This window comes from Python bivittatus, unplaced genomic scaffold, assembly GCF_059951505.1.
Source record: "Python bivittatus isolate LINGU-HERP-01145 unplaced genomic scaffold, Pbiv_v1 ctg000020_np1212, whole genome shotgun sequence".
Classification (NCBI taxonomy): Eukaryota; Metazoa; Chordata; class Lepidosauria; order Squamata; family Pythonidae; genus Python; species Python bivittatus.
In genome coordinates, this window is record NW_028277030.1 from 88,625,991 (window position 1) to 88,650,911 (window position 24,921).

The 24,921-nt window shown below is 39.8% G+C and overlaps 1 protein-coding gene across 1 annotated transcript in view; it reads right to left on the reverse strand.

Moving 5' to 3' along the window:
• PCNX2 (pecanex 2) overlaps window positions 1-24,921 on the reverse strand; it is a 111,337-nt gene that overhangs the window by 20,656 nt on the left and 65,760 nt on the right. The window contains 3 exon segments of the mRNA XM_088143561.1: window positions 1,889-1,947; window positions 23,038-23,165; window positions 24,211-24,321. Coding sequence (XP_087999687.1) covers window positions 1,889-1,947; window positions 23,038-23,165; window positions 24,211-24,321 — 298 coding nt within the window.

The window sequence follows — 24,921 nt, forward strand, 5'->3', positions numbered from 1 at the left end:
CTTCTTACACTTGAAATTAAAAAGAAAAAAAAATAACTGGAGTGGAAAGGAAAAGGAAAAAGCAGCTACTGTTAAATGATAACATAAAATGCAATAATGTAGAGCAGTGTTTCTCAACCTTGGCCGCTTGAAGATGCGTGGACTTCAACTCCCAGAATTCCCCAGCCAGCATGGCTGGCTGGGGAATTCTGGGAGTTGAAGTCCACGCATCTTCAAGCGGCCAAGGTTGAGAAACACTGATGTAGAGAAACTAAGACCATTTGGTAAAAATATTTGGTGTTGGTATGATTGCTGGTGAATCTTTATAAAGTTACTGCTCTCATCTAGAGGCTTGCAGTGGGTCAAAAGAAATCATTGGACCTTACAAGCACCTGTTATGTAATGTATTCTGGCCTGCTTTTTCAAATGCTTGTTCGCATGCAGTCAAGGCTTGATTCCTTCAGAATAGGCCATTATCCAAACACATGGAACATGCAAATGGTCAACATCCCATTTGCTTTTATTATTAATTCAACTGGACAAGAGATTTAGAGCAGAAAACTGTTAGAGGTTTGTAGGTATCAGGTGCAAAGGGGATGGGTAAAATTGGATGCCAAGTAATTTTATTCTTTAGTATAAATCCTGGGTTGCACCATTTTATACAGATTATTTCCTGGCTGAACAGAAAATGTTGAACCCCCATTTCCCTGATCCAAGGCTAATTCCATCCTAAGCCCTTAGACTGATCTGCCTTTTGGGAATCTGAAGTCTAATTGGGGGGAGGATGCTTTTGTTTAACACTCTCCCTCCCTTTCTTTTCAAAACAGAATTGAAATGGGCCTATTGGGTGATAGTTGCTCTGAAGTTATTATAGCTCAGAGATAGTTGAATCTATGATACTGGATATATTCATCTCAAATGCTTGAAATCAGCTGGTCCCCAGTCTTCTGCTATATGCAGACCACTACATCATCATGGAAGCCTTTTAAGTGTCACCTATAAACTAAGGTTGGGGAAAATACATTGCCTATAGGCCCATATGTTTCCCCCCACTCTTGCACAATGGGGTCTGCAAGATCTCAGTATTAAATAAAATTAATTTACAAATTGCAGAAAACGTGAAACATGGCAGTTTTCTGAGATTTTGGCCATTCCTTAAAAAACATTATTTTGGCATTCACACTATGTCACTCTATCAGTGGTGTACAGATTTCAAGTTATGAATAATGGATATAGAACATTGTGACTCTTCTACACATTTTCTAAATCAAAATGTTTTTCCTTGCAAAACCACAAATATTTCAAAATCTAAAAAAACTTTTCATTTAATTATATGTATATATGTATTTATGTAACTAATACATTATGTATGCACACACACACACACACACACACACACACATATATATATATATGCCATTATATTTTATTTATATTCATATTATTTTTATATCACTCTTTCTCTCATGGAGCTACATTTTCTTTATGCATCAAACTTCACCATTTACTTAGTATTTATGATGTACTGTATATCTCACTTTTCCACTAGGAGCAAAAAGCAGCATGAGTACAACTGTAAATGAGTTGGATTCAGCTTCCCTTCCAAAAAGCAGAACATAGATGTCTTGTGTGAAAAAACTAGGCACTTTTGTTAGCACAATGTGTGTGCAGTCTTCCATGCAAAACTTTTACAACACATCTCCAGAAGAAAGGAAGCACCAGGTCCTCCACCAAGATATGTGCTCAGTTGATATTGTTGGAATCTTTCAGTAACTCTTCTGCAACAGTTTGCAGAACAGCTTTCCTGGAACATCTTCTGATGATCTATCTCTGGATCCAACTCAATATATTCAATTAGTTGAATAATCAATCTTCACAAACAGACATTAAAATAAATTCTATTTCATACCTGCATCCTTTTCAATCTGAAGTACCAATCTTGTATTGGAATGGTCCACTCTTTTTGTGCTGGAAAAAAAGATAGATACCTACAGATTATCCCTGCTGTTTGACAGGGAAGTTTTCTGTTTGTACTCCGTATATGTTTCAATCTGGCTCCCCCAGAATTTAGCTCTCCTTTCTATAATCTGAATGTTCCCTCAAGTTGCCTGAGGCCTAAAAAAGTAACCCAGGTTTTTTCAACATGGTGCCCTACAGCTGAGGGATTACAGGACTTTAAGTTTAGCACCTTTGGAGGGAACAAAGCTTGGGAAGTGCATTGGGTTAGGGAATATCTTTCAGCTCTATTATTTTTCTCTTACTTACTCATTTTTTATCCCTTCACTTATTTATCTTTAAGAAGTCCTTATCTTTTCTCTTAATTGCCCTCATTAGCTCAGATTGGTATTATCACAGATGTATATCAGGTACATACAGTAGGACAGTGGGATCATTCAGTTCAGTGCACAATCTGAGTCACTCAGTGCCTTCATTTTATCTGCATGACTAGTCAGAAAAGATCAAGCCACAGAGCTGAAGAAAGAAAGCCAATGACTAGACAGAAAATTTGAATCATTAGGTTTGTGCATTTTTCAGAAAAAGTTTACCTCACTGAAAAAGCTAGCTTCAGTTCAAAAATATTAAGAATGTGTAGAATATTCACATGGTTGAGTATTTATAGCATTCTCTTAGGGACTCACAGAGATGAAAAAGAAGACTCAACCATGTCTGTTTTTACTTAAAATTTTATTCTGAACCTGATGTTTTCAAATTTAGTTCCAATCTGTAAACAGTAGGAAACAGTTCAGGTTTGGTCCATTAGGGGATCAGATGTTTTCTCTACAGTAGATCTAGAGTCTTGCATTTTCCTAAGAATCTGGGGAAGTCTGAGCTTTTAGAAAAACCTGGAAGATTCAGAGATTAGCTGCTGCCCTTTTTCCTCATTGAGGGAAAGTTCCCCATCCTCCCTATCAGTCTGGTCTTTGGAGTTATATCCCAAAAAGTGTAAGGACTGAGGATTCCCCCCTTTGCTTGGCTGCCTGGCTCTCCCCCCAACCTCAATGGTGCCTGGGCCTCAATCTATACAGTGAGCAGCAGGAGAGAGGACTCTTAAGGGGAAAAAAGAGGAGAAAGGGGATGGGGAAGACTCCCCTCCCCCCTGTGTGTTTGGCCCCTGCAGTTCAATCCAGTTGGGGAGTTCCAAAATGGTGTTTATTGATTTTTCTACACCCCATGGAGTAGGTAGTCATTCATGTAGACCTGAGGCAACAGCCTGTGGCCTGGCTCAGAATACCATGGCCTTCCCTTGAGGTCTCTGAGAAGCCCAAGGCAGAAGGCAGAGTCAGCAGAGAATTATCTAGTGGAGCCATTTGAGATTGGAGGCTGCTGCTTTCTCAATGGAGGTTATGGAGGAATTGGATGCCTGGTGCTGCCAGCAACATCTCCTCAGTCCTTGGGCTATCCAGCTCCTGAGGAGGGGTGAAGGACCCCCAAATGGCTGTGAGGCTCACACAGCTTTGCACCAGCAATTCAGTAGCCACAGCATTGGCTAGCAACTCCTAGGAAAAGTGCATTGGGGACACAAGAGGGAGCATTGGTGTGCCACCAGGGGCCACACCTCCTCCTCCCAGCTTGGCCCCAGCTGATGGAGAGGTCCTCCAACATATCCACAGATAATGAACTTACTGGTGATGGTGGAAGATCTGGTGAACTTGCAAGAGATCAGATAAAAAAAAGGACGTGAAAAGGAAAAATGAAAGGAGGAAAGGTAGAACACATGCTATTTGGAAGAAAGCAGGGCCAGAAATGGGAAAGGAAATGTCTCCTCCCACTGGAAGTAATGTCAGCAATTTTTCTAGGCCAATCTCCAGAGCAAGTGGAACATCATCCCCCCAGAGATTAGATTGGTCCTGACCCTGCTGGCCTTTCAAAAGACCCTAAAAGCATGGTTTTGCCCACAGGCATGGGGAGGAGGGAATGTGGCAGAACTGGCAAAGTGGTTGTTTTGAGTACAGTAATACCTCGGTTCACAAACGCCTCTGTTCACGAACAATTCGGTTCACGAACAGCAGCATTCGCAAATTTTTGCTTCCGTTCACAAACTCCACATCGGGTGATGAACACGACCTGCGCCCATCTTCCCTGCTCTGACACGTGGTCGTGGGTTCCTCTAGGGGAGATCGCGATCGCAGACAGACACTTGCTGTGAAGCTTTTTGGTGTCGCCTCAAGCAAGGTTAGTGTTCTCTCTCTTCATACTGTACTGTACTGTACTTTGTTTCATATTTTTGTGGTTAAAAAAAAATACATATGGTTCAGAACGGATTAACCTTATTTACATTGAACCTTATGGGAAAATTTGATTCTGTTGGCGACCAATTCGGTTCGCGACCAGAATCGTGGAACGAACTAAGTTTGTGAACCAAGGTACCACTGTATTACTGTTAGATGTGATTATCTCAGCTATGAATTTTAGGCATTTTTATTATAGTTTTTACATGCTTTTGTATTGTTTTTAATTGTTGTATTGTCTGTTTAATCTGTTTGTAAACTGCAGAGGCATATATATGAGATGGGCAGCTATATAAATTGAAATAATAAACAAACAAACAAATGTACAGTCTGATAAGAATAGAATTTGGAGTGTCTTGGTTCCACTAGGTGGGGGGTGGGGTGGCAACTTTACCTCCCAACAAGTCCAAATCAATTTAATGAAAATATTCAGAGACTGAAGACCAGGAGTTTTGTAATAAACTAGGTCACTCCCACTTTCTTGTGAAGAAGTTAAACCCAAAATAAAGTCATAGGATGGTAGCAGAATGTAGGATTACCATATCTGGGCTGCAAACATCCACACGTCCACTAGATGGTAACAAAATATTAAGAGTTTTTTGTAGCTCTCTGCTGCCATCTAGCGGTTTGGATATTAGCAGCCTAGATATGGTAGCCCTAGCATCTCACTGCCCTATTAATGTTTTATCACTTGTTTGTCTCTCTGCATCTGAAGCAAACGTTAGTATAACCATTTCAAAAAGTAGACTTATTAAAGTTAAGAAAAACATTCACTTATACAGGGAAGGAAGATGAACATAATCCTGGTTTAGCCAAACAAGTAGTTTTACTTAAGATTTTGGAATTAACACACACATTTTTTCAAGGATAAATTGAAGTCTTCATATATAGGATATTAAGGATAAATTGTATCTATATGTGGCAAACCTGATGTATCGCCATTAAAACATTGCAAGAACATTTTAAAAACAGATTTATCATGAAGAATATTATGTAATGTAGACTGTTACTTTTTACAGTAACAGAAGCATTAACCCAAAATCTGCACTTATTTTTATCCTTCTGACTTTGAGCTTTATACCTTCTCTGGTTATTTAAAATGCCATTCTCTGGTTATTTAAAATTACAATGGCTATTCTAAAATATCAATAGCAGTGTTTACTAACATAAAAAGTTGTGAACATTTTGGAGTCATTTAACTCTGGGTCACATCTTTTTTGCAGGTTAAAATCTCTACACAATTATGGCAGCTGGATTACTGCAACATGTTAAATGCTACACGGATCTGTCCAACTTTAAATTCTAATACTAAGCATTCCAAACTGAGCTGCATATTCACCCCTGGGCTTTCAGCTGTCAGGTATGATCTCTTTTAAAAATTAACTCCTGGGACAACTGAGCAATGGAGGCTTTTCTCCAGTGGCTTCTTACTTTGAATTTTGTTCATACTGCTCAGTCAGGGTGATAATTAGCTCAGTAATTGAATTTCTTCATGAGTGGAGTTATTCTACACACACGGAGTGCAGGCCCTCTGGAGTTTGCTCAGAGGAGTCCATGGAAATGATTAGCATCTTCTGCAGGGAACCAACATGTTCTGAAAGAGTCCACTAGAATATTAAAAAACACTATCACCGCCACCACCACGCTTTTCTTTAAAATGGTTAGAAAAACAAATGGAAAAGGGTCTACTTGCATGCAGTATTATTTTATGACACACCTGCATTCTTATAGTGATGAAACATACCCTTTATTACATCATTAACCTGAATAACATCCTATTATGTTAAAAATAGCATGCTTTTATGACATCTTGTTTAAAAGTCAGAACAAGCAGATAAAATGGACAGATCATACACTCAATATTTCTGTGGTGTCCAGTTGTGGTTATAAAGAAAGGGAAATCCAGTCTCCCCATCCTCAAAGTTACTTCACTGCTTATTAGGACTATCAGATTTGGGCTGTACTAATTCAGATGACCACTAGCTGGAACAAAATGATCTAGAGCAGTGTTTCTCACCCTTGGTAACTTTAAAATGTGTGGACTTCAACTCCCAGGATTCCCTAACCAGCATGATCATCCAGATTTAGGTGATATTAAGATCTGGCAACCATAATGCTATTTCCTCACATAGTCAAGTCTATCTTTGTAAAAAATAAAGTTTAATAATATATGGATCTCTTTATTCCCCTTTCCTGTAATTTTACGTCTAAATTAGAAGCTTCCTTTCCTTTCCTTTCCTTTCCTTTCCTTTCCTTTCCTTTCCTTTCCTTTCCTTTCCTTTCCTTTCCTTTCCTTTCCTTTCCTTTCCTTTCCTTTCCTTTCCTTTCCTTTCCTTTCCTTTCCTAAAACCCTGTCTCTTACAAGAGGTATTTTGTTGGTTTTGCTTTTCCTTTTAATTTTTGAAACTTAAGTCTGTCCTGTTGTTTTACTTGAACAGATAATCTTCTTCTGGTTCTCCCTCTTCTCTTACTTTGCTATCTTTGACCCATGCAATTCATTGAAATTATACATGTCTTTGTTTGACAGGGATCAATTGAAAAATGGATCTTGGATCTGCTCCCAATTACTATTCATAATTGTAGCTCTTGCCAATTAGACTTATATACAAAACATACTAATGCAGGCAAAAATTGAAACAAAGAAATATGGCATTAACTAAAGAAAAATGGTATGAATTTTAATGGACTGCTGAATTAAGTTGCACAACTACACACGATGACCCCAAGATTTACTCGTTTATAAGACTAATATGGCTGCCTATCTTATACAATAATCCTAGGTAGCTCACAACAAAATCAATAAAACAATGACATAAAAACACTTCATACCCTTCCCAGCACGGCAGCATGATAACCCCTATTCCATGCTCACTGGCTCATCCTCATCCTAGCCCAATGCTTGGAGGAAGAGCCAGAATTTCATGGCCTTCAGAAATCTAAAAAGGTTGGGGCCTCCTAGATCTCGGGTGGGAGGCTGTTCCAAAGGGTTGGGCTGACTACAGAGAACACATGCCTCCAAGGTTCCTCCAGATGACAGTGTCTGAGGAGCGTTCCCTGGATTGTTCTAAGGTTTTAGGCATTAAAACACACTATTTGGAAGCATTTTGAAATTCTACAATCTTTGTGCTTGCTTAAACTACTGTATCACTTTGGGGAAGTAAACAGGGAAAAGAGAAAAGAAATGGAGCTGAGAATGACAATCTTCCAGATATATTTCATCATTAGAAATATGAGAGAGAGGGAGGGAGAGGGAGAGGGACAATATGGAAGATGGTAGCTCTTTGTGTCTGCTTTTTACAATAAAGCACATAACAGGAAAAGAAACTGAATGAAAACTAGGCTGCAGTTTCACAAGTCACAACAAGAGAAGAACAGTGGCAATATGTGGAAGACAGCTCATGGCAGAATCTCTTATATTAAACTAACTGCCAAAAGGGAAAATGTTAATTTGTTTTTTAAAGTGATATGACTATAGGCGATAGTATTTCTATTTTCAGAAATAAAGAACAAATCAAAGAATATGTTAAATAAAAAGAGTTTCGCCATCATGAAAACAAAGGCAGTTTCAGCTTAGCACAATTGGACTCTGGGCTGCACAGGAATATCCCCAGCCGCCATATGTTGTGCTTAACAGATACAAATCGGCCACGCTGAGACAAAGGTTGCCGTAGCAATGAGTGATAGGAAAACTGTGACGCTTCAGACCTTACGAGGTTGCAAATCCCATTATTCCTTATTTTGATTATGATGACTAAGGTTAATTAGAGTTGCAGTCCAAAAACATTTAGAAGACCATATGCTTTTCACTTGTGTGCAGTCACTCAATTGGCCAAGGTTTATTCTCCTTGGGATCCTGGATTCTGAGAGCAGCATAACAAATATCTTATTAACCCATGGCAAGTTTCTAATGAGGCAGCATAGGGTAAAAGTAATCTGGGGGTCCTCCAGGACTCACAACTCCTGTTGCAAGGGCAGTCGTGGCTAGGAGGGCCTTTGCACAACTTTGGATTGTGCGGCAGTTACGCCCCTTCCTCAATCGGGAGGCCCTCCGCACAGTCACTCATGCCCTGGTCACTTCCTGGTTGGATTACTGCAATGCGCTCTACATGGGGCTACCCTTAAAGAGTATCTGGAAGCTACAGCTGGAGCAGAATGCGGCGGTGCAGACAGTTCTGAGTGCCCCCAGGGGGGCACATATAATACTGCTGTTACGCAAGGTGCATTGGTTGCCGGTTTGCCTCCAGGTCCGGTTCAAGGTGTTGGTTATCACCTTTAAAGCCCTTCATGGCACAGGACCAGGTTATCTGAGGAGCCGTCTCACCCCTATTATATCAGCCCACCCCACTCAGTCTGGCAGAAGGGGCATGTTGCAGACCCCACCAGTCAAGGAATTTTGACTGGTGGGATCTAGGAAGAGGTCCTTCTCTGCAGTGGCCCCCTGCTTTGTGGAACAACCTACCCCCTGAGGTGCAGTGTGCCCCCGCTCTCATGGCCTTCAGGAAAAGCGTGAAATCCTGGCTAGGCCAGAAGGCCTGGGGGCCAGATGGGGGCTCACAACAGTGGAAGTGGCTTGTGGGGTAATTGATTCTGCCTCCCCCATCATCTTGAATGTTTTTAGTATTTATGTATAGGGTTTGTTTTACAGTCTGACTTTTAATTGTTTAATTAATTTTAATTATTTATATGATATTACTTTTAATTGTTCATGGGTTTTTGGTTTTAATTGTCAGCCGGCCAGAGTCACCTGTTGGGGGAGATGGGCAGCATACAAATTAATTAATTAATTAATTAAATAAAAGCTGCCTCCCCTCATGGCTAGACGTGCCAGATGTCTAGTTTTCCATGTGGTTGCAGTGACAAGTTTACAAGTGGACCGCAGTGAGGCAATTGCTCATCAGCACCCTGTCAATATATCTACTCAAAGTTAGGATGAGACAGAAACAGACACCAGGTATGAATGAGGAGCTTGGAAAACAGTCATCTGAATTGGCCCTAAGAAACAACCCTACTTGTGCCAATCACCCCATGCAAGTTTGCAATGTGAATGTTAACAGGATGTTACCAGGAAGCAGCGTACAGCTTCAGGCCCATTCTTCTTCAATATTCAAATAGTGGAAATAACTCTTTCCTAGATCAGAATCATTAAGACAATGTCTGAGACGTGCCCAAACAGCTGGAAACTGCTACTGTTTTTCTCAATGCAGCAAGAAAGCCAAGAATGCATCTCACTGAAAACTGGCTGCTTCACTTGTACTATGCAGCAATTCACCAGAGACCCTTAGAGCAAATTCACGTGGTGCCATTTTCCCAAATAGAAACGGTGTGAGAGAATTTGGATATTAAAGTACAGAAACAGAAAGGAAGGAGGAAAAAAGGATTGAAGATGAAAATGGGACTTGTAAATGAAAATGCAAAATTCCTGATGGAAATTTCCTTGCAGGATATATCCCAGTTGTGACACACAGAACCTGTATGGGATCCAGGAAAAAAATATTAGAAACAAAATCAGCTTAACATTGTTGCATCCAAATAGTATGAAATAATAAAATGAGCAATGGGTTACAGGGAAAAGATCTACTAGTACTAATATTAGTGCTACTCAATTCCGTTTTGCAAGAGAGAGAAAAGTCAATTTTTTACGTTTATAACTGAAATGTATCCATTAATGATATGAAATTTCCATTTTCTTCCCTCATTTTTACAAAATACCCATTTGAACAGCTGTAAAAATAAGGACTAAACAGCATTCTCTAAACTGGAAAAATGAAGCATGCAGTTATGGTAGTTTTTATACAAGACTGATTTTTTTTTTTAATGGAAACAAATGTTATAGTAAGAGCTAAGGCAGATGGAATAGTTGAGGAAATAATTATTTATTTTAGCCGATTGGTTTATCATGCTACGGATTCAAATGATAAATATTTGCATGGACTTTCCCTTCCGTGCTTTTCACACTCATTCCCTTACTGGTGGCAGCCCCCACCTGCTGGTCCAGCAGGAGCTGTGAGTCCAAGAAGCCCCAGACTGCAGGTTGCTCCTTAAAAGGAAGAAAAAATCCATCCAGGGGGTCAAAGCTGGTGCAATCCTAGAACTGGCATGTTTCTAAAGGACAGTAACTCAATCTAAGCCAGTTTCTCCCCATCCAAATCTTGACAGATCCATAATTGGGTATCATTGGTATTTTTATTTTGTAAATTTATATAACTGCCCATCTCACATATATGACTAATGTACAAAATTAAAAACACAAAACAAAAAAATAACCAAAACAATTACAACAAAAATCATTTAAAAACAATAAAAACCATTTAAAAAACACACACCACATAATCTACAGGAGAGCGCACTCAATTTCCCTAGCAATACAGCCTCTTTGCAGGTGGCAAAGCTGTGTTTTTAGGCCCTTCTGAAAGGCCAACAAGGGCAGGTGCCACAGCAGAAAAGACTGTCCTCCTAGGTCCCATCAGATGACTGTCCTCCTGGGTCTCATCAGATGACATTCCTCTGTACAAGGGACCCACAACATGCCCTTCCTGCTGGACCTGATGTGACAGGTAGATATGATTGGGGAGAGGTAGTCCCTCAAATAACCCAGCCCCATGCCATGTAGGGCCTTATAAGTCATTACCTGCACCTTGAATTGAACCCAGAAGCACCCTGGTAACCAATGTAGCTTGTGAAGCAGAGGTATAACATGCATTGATCTAGGTGCACACATAACTGCCTGCCTGACGCATTTTGCACATCTGAAGCTTCCGAATGCTCTTCAAGGGCAGCTCCATGTAGAGTACATTACAGTAATCCATGTGGGAGGTGTAAAGTACATTACAGTAATCCATGTGGGAGGTGTAAAGTACATTACAGTAATCCATGTGGGAGGTGACCAGGGCATGAGTGACTGAGCGCAGAGCCTCCTTTTCCAGGAATGGGTGCAACTGATGACCTGAGGTTGCGCAAAGGCCCACCTAACCATTACTGCCTCCTGTTTATCAAACAGGAATTGTGAGTCCAGAAGGACTCCCAGATTGTGCACTGGGTCTGTCTGGGGCAGTGCCACCCCAATCTAGAACTAAACATAGTAAATTCCCAGATCCAGGTGGCCCCAAACCACTTAACCTTGCCAGGGTTGAGCCGAAGTCTGTTATTCCCCATCCAAACCCCCACAGCCTCCAGGTACCAAGACAGGAAGTCAACGGCATTGCTTACTTCACCAGGGGCAGAGATGTACAGCTGGGTATTGTCAGCATACTGAAGGTAAGGTATGCTCAGCAGCTGGGTGAGGTATGCTGATGATACCTCACCCAGAGGTTTCATGTAGATATTAAACAGAAGCAGAGAAAGTACCGAACCCTGTGGCACCTCAAAACGTAGAGGTTGAGGACAGGACCTTTCACTCCCGATCAACACTGACTGGAACCAGCCAGAAAGGACGGCGTAGAACCAGCACAATACAGTGCTGCCCACTCCCAATCCTCACAGCTGGTCCAGAAGGGTACCATGGTCTATAGTATCAAAGATCACCATGAGGTCAAGTAGAGCAATGATGGGTGAACTACCCCTATCCTGCTCCCACCAGAGATCATCTAAAAGTGTGACCAATGCTTTTTCAGTTCCATATCCAGGCCTGAAACCTGACTGAAGGGGGTCCAAATAATTTGTTTCATTCAGGTTCCTCTGAAGCTGATGCATGACCACCTTCTCAACAAACTTCCCTAAAAAGGAAGGTTGGACACTGGACAAAAATTGTCCAGTACAATTGGGTCTAGCAATGACTTCTTGAGGAGGGGGCTGTGATGGACTGGAATGGTGGGAGGGGAGTAAAGAATGTGCTCTCATCTCCAGAGGAGCAAGGAAGAGATAAGCGGAGGAGACTGGCACCTCCCTAAGAAATTCCATCGGTGTGAACTGGCTGAGCCTGGGAACTGGTTTCATTCTGGGAAGATACTTGTTAAGGGGTTGTGGCTAATAAACCGTGCTGGATTAATTCTGCATGGTCTCCTGGAGTTCCTTGGGCTAGGCCTGACAGGGGCAGACCAAAGCTTCTTTAAGGGGCAGAGGAACTACACCCTCTCTCAAAGAAGAATTTACCACTGCCAAAACTCAAACACATGTTGCCTCCTGGGAAGCCTTCACTAGCCAGGAGGGGCATAGGTCTAATAATAAGATGGACAAGCTAACAGCCATGAGGACTCTGCCCACTTCCTCAGGTCCAAATTCCTCCCAGATAACATGGCTGGACTGCACTCCAGGTACCTCCATAGGACCTATACCAAGACCAGTGTCTAGGAACGAATCTGAGCAATACTGATGATTCCTCACCCCAAACCAATGGAAGATCTCACCCAGCAGCTTTATTTAGATGTTAAACAAGATAGGAGGAAGGCCTGGATCCCTGGGCACCCATCTCTACCACCAAGGTAAATTCTGTCTACTGTATTCCTGGCCTTCATCTCACTATCCTCCCTTTCACTGTATTTTTAAATGCCATCTGCCTTCTGTTCAGATCTGAAGAACATGCTGTACTGATAATGCATTGTTTACAAATGTGTGATTTTCCAGCTGTCACGTGAAGCTTATGTAACAAGTGGCATACAAGTTTAACAGAAGATGATGTTGATGATGATGATGAAAAATGTGTTCTCTAGTACCAGAGAAGAGGTCCTTTTCAAGACAAAGTTGATGTATCTCTCCCTTGGTTAGATACAGATCTGTAAATCCATATAGAATATTTTCTATTGGTACAGCCTCCTGGTGATATGCAGCATCAGGGCAATGCTGCTTTCATTGTTTGCCCAACTGCATGACCAGTCCTATCAACACCTCTGCATACAACAGTCCAGTAATAGCCATTTAGCATTATATACTGTTTGAAAAACATGGGTAAATAAATCAGAAAGTGGTTAAGTAACAAAGAACAATTTCATTAATAATTTAGGAAGCCTGCCATCAAAGCAGTTGCAAAATAGATTTAGTAGCAATATGAGAGTAAAAATAAACTCAGGAAAAAAGAATTGCCAGATGAAAACAGAAGCCAAAAATACACTGAGAAAAAGCAATGCCTAAGAAGCAAGAAAGCAAGACTGCAGTTATATTATCAATAGACTGTCCTAATGACAAATACATAGCAGGAATAGCCATTTGGCTATTTTGAAGGACAGTCTGTGATAGTATTATTATTTTCAATTTTTAGTCTTTGACTGTAGTTCAATAAAATATATTGATATAAATATAAAGCTCTGAAACATTTAGAAAACATGTAATTTTAAAGTTGCAGGGGAAAAAAAATCAGTGCAGCAATAATTTACCAGGAAGTAAAGTGTGTCTAGTAAGTTCAATGACAATTCTGGATACTTGGATCCAAGTAATTGATCCAAATGACTGTCAGCCCTACAAGGTAGACCAGACTAAGAAACCAATTCCATATAGGTCAGGACCACTTTTATAATAACTACAGTAACAGAATCTTGCAAGTCTGAATATGCTTCCCTCTCCCTCACTTTATCTTCATGTGAACTAGGGAGGGGTCTGTCTGCGATGTTTTCTCAAGTTATTTTCTTGGCCCAGGTTCAAACCCCTCTTATCTGATCGTTGTCTGGGTAGTGGTCCCACTTCTTGTCATCCAAGGCCATTCCCTATATCCTCTACAGTGACATATCCATTTGTGAATCTACTATTCAAAAATTGCCCTTGCCTGCAAAGTCTGGCTTAGTTTGCCTTCTAAAACATTGGTACCCATAGGCAGCTTTTGATTCTGAGTTTAATAGTCTTATAGTGGGGAGTTCTTTAATGGTACTGCGCCAGACTTCATTTACTTGTGATAAATAAGCTCTTCCTGATTATTCTGATTGGGACCCAGGATTTCTACCCATCATGGCACCACAGTTTTACATTCACCTTCTGCTTGTTATGTTTTATCTAGAAAATCTGATCTGAAAATAGCATTCTCCAGGGAGAAAATCCTAGGCTGTAGTAGCCAATCATGGGAGTTCTCTAGGTTTTGTCTTGGAATGTCCTTGCTCAAGGAAATGATCAACAATAATGGGAATCCACAAGCAGGGAGTAAGATATAAAAGAGTCTTGGAGAGGGTCTTCCTTGTTTTTGATATAAAAACTATTTGTGAATTGTCTGATACTGTAATGGTATGTGGAAATGGCCTTGGAAGACAAGAGAAGCAGAAGGGGCTGGGAAGCATCTCAGAAGGGGCCCTCCCTAGTTTTCTGGAAAGTAAAAGTAAAGGAGGGGAGAAATACTTTCAGACTTGGAAGTTCCTGTTACTGTAACCTTACAATAAAGCTAGTCTTAGTACTCATGGTTTGTACTTCTTGTCTGGACTGCCACTAAGGGCTGACATATACTATCTAGATAACATGCCTGATCAACAAGTCTGAAATGATCAAACAGCTTCTGTTTCAGCAAGTATCTTCACTGCACTGATGCCCAGATATGCTTCATACCAAGACCAGATATCTAAACAGCAATAATCTAATGCTCTACCATCCTGAATTATGAAAAGGGTTTAAAACATTGCCAAAAATTTACAGCATGCTACACTGAAAACTGAAAAGTTTTTTTTTCCCCCAGAGCCAAATATTCTGTGATCTGGGAGATCCATAACAGGTCTACCATTTAGAGCAGAGTGGACAACCAATAGACCTCATGGGGCTCCACAGCACCCATTTGGGACTTCTATTTGTTCTGATGTGGGGTTAAAGCTACAATCGGTCTTTTAAGCCTTGCAGAAAGCTTAGGGCACCCATTGTATCTGTCTAAGATCCTCTCAAGATTGGGCCATTTTTTCTCATTTGGGGAGTATTTAAGGGGCAAAACGAAATATTTTGTTCCTAGCTTCTCCTCAAACAAAAAAAAGGGTCTTATGTTTTCAATCTTGCTAATTCTGGTGATGTCATAATTTCACCAGTCATGCCCCTGTGACAATTCAAATTCAAAACAGGGCAGAAGAAAATAGAGTTCCCAGGCTGAAAAAGATTGCCCACCTCTGTTTAACAACAAACATGGCAGCCTTAAAAAAAAATGTTATGTTGCAAGCCCTTTTCTTCCTGTGCTGTCCTCCTCATTGATTGCCTCCACAAAAGCGGTTAGAAGCATGCAGCAGAGTTCCAGGTGGAAAAATTAATTAGGTGAAAAAAAATTATGCTGGACAAAAAAGGTTAAGACTGCCTAATGCCCCAAGACACCTGGAGCCCCAACTCCATATCTGCTTCAGATTTAAAAAAAAAAAAAATGTCAAAATGCAGGTAATGTACAGATCTCCTATGTCACAAATTTTGGGGTTCTTACAGCCTGATACATATCACTAATGTACACATCCAAAGCAGGAAGCAGTTGCTTTCACTCATGCTTTTTGTTGGAAAAACATAATTGGTTGGCTCAGATTTTAAAAAAAGTTTCATTCAAGAAAGTAAAAAGAGCCAAGCTAGATGTCTAGCTTAGTGCAAGGCTACTTGAGATAATTCCAGTGGTGTTGGTTTTGCACATCATTGAAAATACATCATCTCTGGTATTTAGACTGATATTCCTTCTCAAAAAATTAAATGAGGTATTCAGTAAATATGCAAAATTATCATTACCTAGAGAGATTGATTGCCTAAATGTTTTCTTTCACTATTTAATCCATGCTACCCTAAACGGATGCAGATATTTTGGGCCTATAACTCAAGAATTTCTAGTCATCATTACTGGGAAATCTGGGAATTATCACTCCATCAAAACTGGTGGGCACCAGGCTAGGGATTTAGACTTCATAGATAATATTTATCACACATAATGTTGAGATTTGGAGTTTACAGATAAAGTTGCAATGTGTAATACGCAGGTCAGGGTCCTAGATGTGTTCACTGTGGAGAACTCCAGTCAGCCATGCCCTTTCAATAAACTGCATTCTACTTCCCTTTAATCTTACATTTTTTTGTACTCCCTCCACAGCCTGTCATCATTCCAAAGCCAATGAGCGGGCTTGTACTTTTCTATATCAACAGTGGTTCCCTCAAACTTGCTTTTAATTTTCTCTCATGCATGAACTGTGTTGTTTTAGTTACACCAAGATCAGCACTTCAGGAATGAGTTCACCATTCAGAATTTAAAAGTTGCTTCTGGGATTGCAAAGTAAGTCACATTTAAAACTAGAACATGAAACTCTTTTTTATCCTATCTAAATATACAAGTTCTTTAAAGTTCCTTTGATATTAACACACATACTGTAAAGTTAAATCCATTCCATAAAACCACATAAGCCAAACTTTTGTTATTGTTCATACTAAATTGCTCTTCAGGGACAAACGCTGGAGAAAAATAGACCCTGTTGGTATTTCTGTTTTCAGTATTTGGGGAAATCAAAGTGCCTGAAGCTCCTTAGGATTAAAGAAGATGCAGAGAAAGAAGGCTCTAGAGATTAGATATATCATGGTTCCATAACTAGATTTGATTCTTTCCTTCCTTTCTCAGGTTGGCCAGGATCAACAACACATGGGTGATAATTTTTTAAATTGGAGCAGACAGCAATTCAAAACGAGCCAATTATTCTCATAAACTATGATTAACAGTGTGACTACATGTGCATATGTGCCACTGAAATCATTACAGGGAAGGAATGTACTCCACCAGGAATGCCTTTTGAACAAATCCTTTGAAATGAAGGCTGTCAGCCAATTAAAGAAATTTAAATTAATTGTATGAGTTTGGATTGATTAATCAATTCCATCTGCCTACAGAAAGCATTCTCTCTGGCCTTAGAGGATGTAAGAATCTGGCGAAGTGTGAGACGGGAGAAGGAATGTCTCTTCTAAAATGGCACTTTGCCACAGTGGATTTTGCATAAATACTTGTTTTGATTTTTTTAAAAAATCTTATGCTTGTTTAATGGGGCCAAGATATGTTATGAATTTATATACTAAATTATTGAAATAAACATTGTAGCCAGTTAAAAATTAATAATATGTGTGCAAAACCACAAACTGGTGTTTCAAAGGGCCCTTCAGACCTGGCTCTTTGTCCAGGCCTTTGGCAAGTCTGATTGGAAGTCTCCTTTTCCTTTCTTCCCATCTGGGTTTGCTATCTCTGTCACCTTTGTTCCTTTTTTGTTTTGTGTTGTTTTAAATCTTTTTAACAATTTGTAAACCACCCAGAGTCGCTGGGAGTTGGGCAGCATATAAATTTAATAAATTATTATTATTGTTGCTATTATTATTATGCTTTTGTACAATTCACTAATTTCATTACATCTTGCACAAGAGATTATTCAATGGTTTATATATTGATAGTTAGCTTTTTTTTATCATCTCATGAATTATAAATGGGAAACTTAATGAAAACAATAAAATAAAGTTCATTTGTCATTATTATTTTGATCACATTGCAATGATTTCACTGAAGGTACACTGTGGCTTCTGATGGTAGACAAACAGTGACAAGGAATGTTTGGCAAATAGAACGTATCTTTGTGGTTATCCATTCTAGCCATAATACATGAGAAAGGCTATGTATCCTATTTAGATACATAGGATTCGAATTATGAATGTATATGCATATGAAATGTACTTTAAAATGAAAGTGAGCTTCTCAAACTATGCTCCTACGACATCTTCTTAGTCTTCTTCCAAGTTCAGTTTTTTGCAACCCTGAAACTTTGTTATATCTGAAGATGTAGGAAGTTATGGAATTCTGACACTGGGAATGGATGAGGGGAAAAAGCTTTAATCCATACAGGATAACACTATGAGTAAGGAAAGAAGATGGATAATACATCTAGTTGTAGAACTAAACATACGGCATGGGAGTGCATTTGGAGTTGAGGTTAACTGGAAAAGTTGTCATGGTGGTGGAAGCCAGAAGTACTAATTTATCAACTGTGACCCTATTCTAAGAGTCTTTCCTCTGCTATTCATGATCTAGTGATATTCAGGCTAGACAGTTGTAATGTATTCTGCATATGGCTGCTTTTAAAGATGATTTGGAATCTTCATTCTGTTCTCAGTTCAGCTGCCTGACTTTTGATGGGGCAGGCTCTCAACTCATATGACATCAATACTGAGTCAGTTATTAGTTCAAAGACTTTCTTCATCCATACCAACTTATTGCACTCATCAACAGGGAAACCTCTTCCTTGTCCACCATCAAGATCATCTAGGTTGGTGGGTACCCAACTTTTCACCAGAGGCTCTGTACCACTAGAGTGAGCATTCACTGAGGACTGGCCAGCCTCCTGTGCAGGCTTTAAGAATGACTTAATTTCCTCATTAATGAATAACCTTCCAGAAGTTGGTGAAGATGTTCTTTTTCAGGGGTATCATTCTTCCTTACTATTTTTATTAATTGCTGTTTTCACATTTCAGTTACTTAATTTTAAATATTTTTATTGCTGCTATTGTGCTTTTCTGATGCTGTTTGTATTTCTGTATTTAGACTATTTTAATAGCTGTTATGAGAATAGGCAAAATATAAGTATTTAGAAAAATCAATTTAAAGGCCCATTTATTTTCTTTTTCATTTTCTCAAACTGCATTTTGGGACTGCTGATCTTGCTTATAATTTTTTATTTATTTATTTGATTTTTTAATCCCACCTTTATTACTTTTATAAATAACTGAAGGCAGAGAATATACCTAATACCCCTTCCTCCTCCTATTTTTCCCACAACAACAACCCTGTGAAGTGAGTTGGGCTGAAAGAGCAACTGGTCCAAAGTCACCTATTTGCATTGTTTTAGTATACTATTTCTAATTATTATATATATGAACTGTGCCAAGGCACCAATTTTAAAGGTGGTCTAAATTAAACTGAAATAAAGGAAGTGATAAACAAGTAGTATGAAACAAAACTCCAAATCTCTCTTTTGCTCCAGAAATGTATTTTGGGAGTGGATAATTGGGAGTTGAGAAGTTGAGGAAGAGTTGTGAAGCTTAATCCTTCTATACTTGCTGATTTTCCAAGACCTTCCTTCAATCATAATGAATTCAAGATAGATATATAAATATATATAAATATATATATATATATGTATATTTATATGTATATGTATATGTATATGTATATGTATATGTATATGTATATGTATATATACATACATACATACAGTCAGGTCCAGAAATATTGGGACATCGACACAATTCTAACATCTTTGGCTCTATACACCACCACAACGGATTTGGAATGAAACAAATACAATGTGCTTTAACTGCAGACTGTCAGCTGTAATTTGAAGGTATGTACATCCAACTCAGGTGAACGGTGTAGGAATTACAACAGTTTGCATATGTGCCTCCCACTTGTTAAGGGACCAAAAGTAATGGGACAGAATAATAATCATAAATCAAACTTTCCCTTTTTAATACTTGGTTGCAAATCCGTTGCAGTCAATCACAGCCTGAAGCCTGGAACGCATAGACATCACCAGACGCTGGGTTTCATCCCTGGTGATGCTCTGCCAGGCCTCTACTGCAACTGTCTTCAGTTCCTGCTTGTTCTTGGGGCATTCTCCCTTCAGTTTTGTCTTCAGCAAGTGAAATGCATGCTCAATGGGATTCAGGTCAGGTGATTGACTTGGCCATTGCATAACATTCCACTTCTGTCCCTTCAAAAACTCTTTGGTTGCTTTTGCAGTATGCTTTGGGTCATTGTCCATATGTACTGTGAAGCGCCGTCCAATGAGTTCTGCAGCATTTGGCTAAATGTGAGCAGATAATATTGCCCGAAACACTGCAGAATTCATCCTGCTGCTTTTGTCAGCAGTCACATCATCAATAAATACAAGAGAACCAGTTCCATTGGCAGCCATACATGCCCACGCCATGACACTACCGCCACCATGCTTCACTGATGAGGTGGTATGCTTAGGATCATGAGCAGTTCCTTTCCTTCTCCATACTCTTCTCTTCCCATCACTCTGGTACAAGTTGATCTTGGTCTCATCTGTCCATAGGATGTTGTTCCAGAACTGTGAAGGCTTTTTTAGATGTCGTTTGGCAAACTCTAATCTGGCCTTCCTGTTTTTGAGGCTCACCAATGGTTTACATCTTGTGGTGAACCCTCTGTATTCACTCTGGTGAAGTCTTCTTTTGATTGTTGACTTTGACACACATACACCTACCTCCTGGAGAGTGTTCTTGATCTGGCCAACTGTTGTGAAGGGTGTTTTCTTCACCAGGGAAAGGATTCTTTGGTCATCCACCACAGTTGTTTTCCGTTGTCTCCCGGGTCTTTTGGTGTTGCTGAGCTCACCGGTGCGTTCCTTCTTTTTGAGAATGTTCCAAACAGTTGTTTCGGCCACGCCTAATGTTCTTGCTATCTCTCTGATGGGTTTGTTTTGTTTCTTCAGCCTAATGATGGCTTGCTTCACTGATAGTGACAGCTCTTTGGATCTCATCTTGAGAGTTGACAGCAACAGATTCCAAATGCAAATAGCACACTTGAAATGAACTCTGGGCCTTTTATCTGCACATTGTAATTGGGGTACTGAGGGAATATCACACACGTGGCCATGGAACAGCTGAGAAGCCAATTGTCTCATTACTTTTGGCCCCTTAACAAGTGGGGGGCACATATGCAAACTGTTGTAATTCCTACACTGTTCACCTGAGTTGGATGTACATACCTTCAAATTAAAGCTGACAGTCTGCAGTTAAGGCACATTGTGTTTGTTTCATTCCAAATCCATTGTGGTGGTGTATAGAGCCAAAGATGTTAGAATTGTGTTGATGTCCCAATATTTCTGGACCTGACTATGTATGTATGTATGTATGTATGTATGTATATATATATATATATATATACACACACACACACACACACACACACACATACATACACAACTAGCTGTTGGAAATCACATGGGCAAGAAACTAGCTTGGGGGATGATTCACAGGAAAAAAAAAAGCAGAGGAGAAAAGGATGAAACACCCCCATTTTCCAAAAGCAGCACAGTAAATTGAATTTGCTTGTTACTACTTTTCACCAAAGAAGTCAATTGTTGAAACTTTCTTACACTGAGTGTGTGGAATGCATAATATGTCTCTTATAGGTTTAGTCTTTAAGTGGGAGCTCCACTACTGGTGCAGCACCACTGTGGCATATGGGTTTTAGTGGCATGGCATGGTTGCTGTTCTGCTGGCGTGAGCCAGCCACTGGAGTGAGTAAAAGGGGGACAGTAGCTCAATTTTGGCTTTGAAGGGTAGCTGTGCTGACACAAGGCCTGATGAAGGGACCTGGCTGTTAGCCAGGGCTTTTGTGGTGAGATTTTGGAGATAGCAGTCCCATTAGTCCAGCCTGGAACATAGGTGTTGGGGACATCCGCCTCCTCCATTGCTGGGGGACATGCTGCTGGTCCAACCTAAAAATTGGAAAGAGCGAGAAGGAGAGGAAAGAAGGAGAGGAGAGAGAAAGTCTGTACAGAATGAACTGAGTGGTTGGAGAGAAAAGCTGGAGAGAGAAATTAAGTGTACGGAGCAGTTGTCAGTTCCTGATTGGGAAGCGTAATGGTATGTGGGAATGACCTTAGGAGACAGGAGGAACAGCCACAGCCTAGACAACAGTCTGATAAATGAGGAAGGGAGGGGTACTTTCAGACTTGCAAGATTCTGTTAATGTAACCTTACAATAAAGATAGAGCTAGTACTTCTGGTTGTGCTTCTTGTTTGGACTACCTCGCTAGGTTAACATCAATCTTGCAAATCTGAAAGTACCCCTCCCTTTCTTCACTTTTCCTGTCCCAAAAACTAGGGAGGGTCCCTTCTGAAACGCTTTTGCCAACCCTCCTCCTTTGGACTCAAATTTCCTTTATCGGACCATTGCCTAGGCTACAGCTCTTCCTCCTGTCTCCAAGGTCAAGCCCACATGCCATTACAGGAAGGGAGAAGAAAAGTCCAGGGGTGGGTTCCCTGGAAGATGGGAAGTGAAAACCTAGAGGAATGAGACCTCCACCCCAGGCCCAAGAATGAGAAGGGAGGATTCAACTGGCTGTAGGCAGTGGCTTCACCCAACGCCCCAGAGAGGAAGGAAGAGATCAGCTATTTGTGGAGAAACCCTGGTCCTTGGGGAAGGACTGAGCAGAAGACCCTGGGAGAGGTTCTTCCCACAATAGAGAAGCAGTAGGTGTTTGGCTGAGCGGTTCCAGGAGGAGGTCAAGCCACACCACAGTAAATTCTAGTCCTTTCCTTTCTTTTTACTCTCTCTCTCACTTGACAAACCCAGAAAAGGGGGAGGGAGACAGAGAGAAAGGGAGAGGAATCAGGAGAGCTAGAGGGGAATAGTATCTCAGAGGGAGACTTGATACCAGGTGAACGCCAGTATTGTATACCTGTTGTACCTGTTGTAAATACCTACTATAAATAACATCACTGTATATGGAGTAGTAAAAAGCATAAAAGCCTCCACTGTCTTGCTTTTCTGTATCAACTGCCACCCGTGCAAAACAATAAACCTCCAGTTCAAAAAAGAACCCATCACACTGTGACAACCACATCTGGTGAAACATTAACTGGTTAATCCCTACTGATTTCAAATGCCCCAAGGCCAGAATGATTTCATTTCTACCTGTAGCTTTTGAATCAGTAACTGTTGGCATGCAGGATAGTCATAATTCTCAAGCTGCTCCCTCCCCATAGAGTTTTGTTGCCTTTTGCAACACATAGATCTGAAGTGACAACTCTGATTGTTTAAATACACAACTTTTTAAAAAAATGGCTAACATTCCATCAATGAAATGCACCATGAATGGCTGCAAAATGAGTAAAGCTATAGGATATTGTGAATTAAGTTTCATTTAAACCCCACATTTTGAATAAAAAAGAGAACACATTTATAATACTTTTGTCTTACTTGTAATTTCTTTCCCAGAACTTGACTGGTCTGGCATATGAGGTGAGAAAAATGACACTCCCTAGAAATGGACTCAAGGGAGTAGAAAAGATTGCAGTGGCCAGAGTTTGACAGAAAAGCATTGCAGAGTCTGAAAACTTCAAGTTAAGGTAGCATAAATAGATTTCACTGTATTTTACATTGTCCTTTAGGCACCTTCTGACTTATTTTCTTCCCCAAAAGACAGATGCAGTGAAGAGCTAAAAAACCCAGAAAAATTGTGATTATTTAGAATTCCATGTAATGAACACACTGAAGCTATAACACAATGGACTCATAATTCATGCTAGTTTAGGATAGGAAGTCACAGCCAAGTACAAGAAGAAAAAAGGTATGGGAAACAAATGGAGAATATTAGAGGAAGGCAGCAAAACTCTGTGGGAAGCTCATGTCAGACAGTGGAATGGGCAACTGATAATGTGAACACTACAGGTTCCTGTGCAATCACAGTGGGCCTATGGGTTGGACCTCTCTACCTCCAGTAAGTTGAACATCTCCCCTTGAAGGTAATCACTGGTGTCTTATCCCAAGCTTCTCTGCTTGGATTGAGCAGGTCTATTGGTGAGAGATACAGTACTCTTAAAAATAGTGGGCTTTTAGTGCAAATATCTATAAATATTCAACCCATATAAATGTTCCCCTGAAATGAATGGAAAAAGGCTTGCAAGTTATCGATAAAGACAAAATAAATACAATGTAATCTGCCAGAGTACTGTAAGTGGCAAACTTTAAAATCTAAGCACTTTAAGTCCCCACCCTGTCATCTGGGAAGTATTTCATCTAGTATGTAAATACGGAACCTCAGAAAAAAATGATTTTTCTCAACTTGGCTGAAATTGCTTATACAATTTGTGAAAGTATCAGGGACATGCTGTCTTTCTTTAATTAAATGCACAACTGCACAAAAAATAATGAAACACACTTCTCATTTCCTATCTTACCTTACTTTTATCTATTTAATAATGTAAATTTCTTTTTCCCAAGTTTTGTACATAGCTAATTTTCTTGGAATGATGTACTTAAAAAAGAAACAAAACGAACCAAGCAGAACAGTCGCGATCTACTGTATATAAATGACTCACAGACCTCAGGCTGAATACAGAGCAAAACAGCAAACCGTTTTCTTAAAAGGATATGAGGTATTGCAAAGAGCTGAGCGAACACATGGAAAGATGAGCCCCAGGCAATTTGCCAAGGAGCAATATAAGTCATTATGAACTGTAATTTCTGTAGTAGATCCCACAGCTGAAAACGAAAGAGAAAAAAATGGATGATAGCATATATAAAGTCTATATTTAAAAAAAAACACCACCAACCACTTGACTTTCTCTATTTACTACACACACACAAAGATTTCTTTTCAATTATACTTGTCTTAGATATTATGATTCAACTCAGTCAGTGACACTGAATTATTTTTATAATCTGAGGACAGTAACCAGAATAATCTCATGGAACATGTCTGTTACGAAAAATCAGATCGAACCCTTCACATTATCTCATTTAGAAAACAGGAACTTCTCTTTTAAAAAGTTATCTTTTATAACCCACAAATTGGGTGGGGTGGGAGCATAAGCCAGGATAAATTTTGAAGAAAAAAAATGGATAAGGATGTTCAACTCCATTTTACTTAGCACGTTCCATGTCTTGTTGTCCTAAAATGAAATTCATTGTTAGGAGAAGAAATAAGGCCAGGCTGAAAAGAATCTGCATCCCTGCCACTTTATAATAGACTCTCCCTAGGGTCTGATATTGATGGAAGCAGCATAAAAGCACCTGTAACATATACATACATAAATACATGCACAGAGAGAATTATGATTGCACATGAAAGTAAGGCCGTAT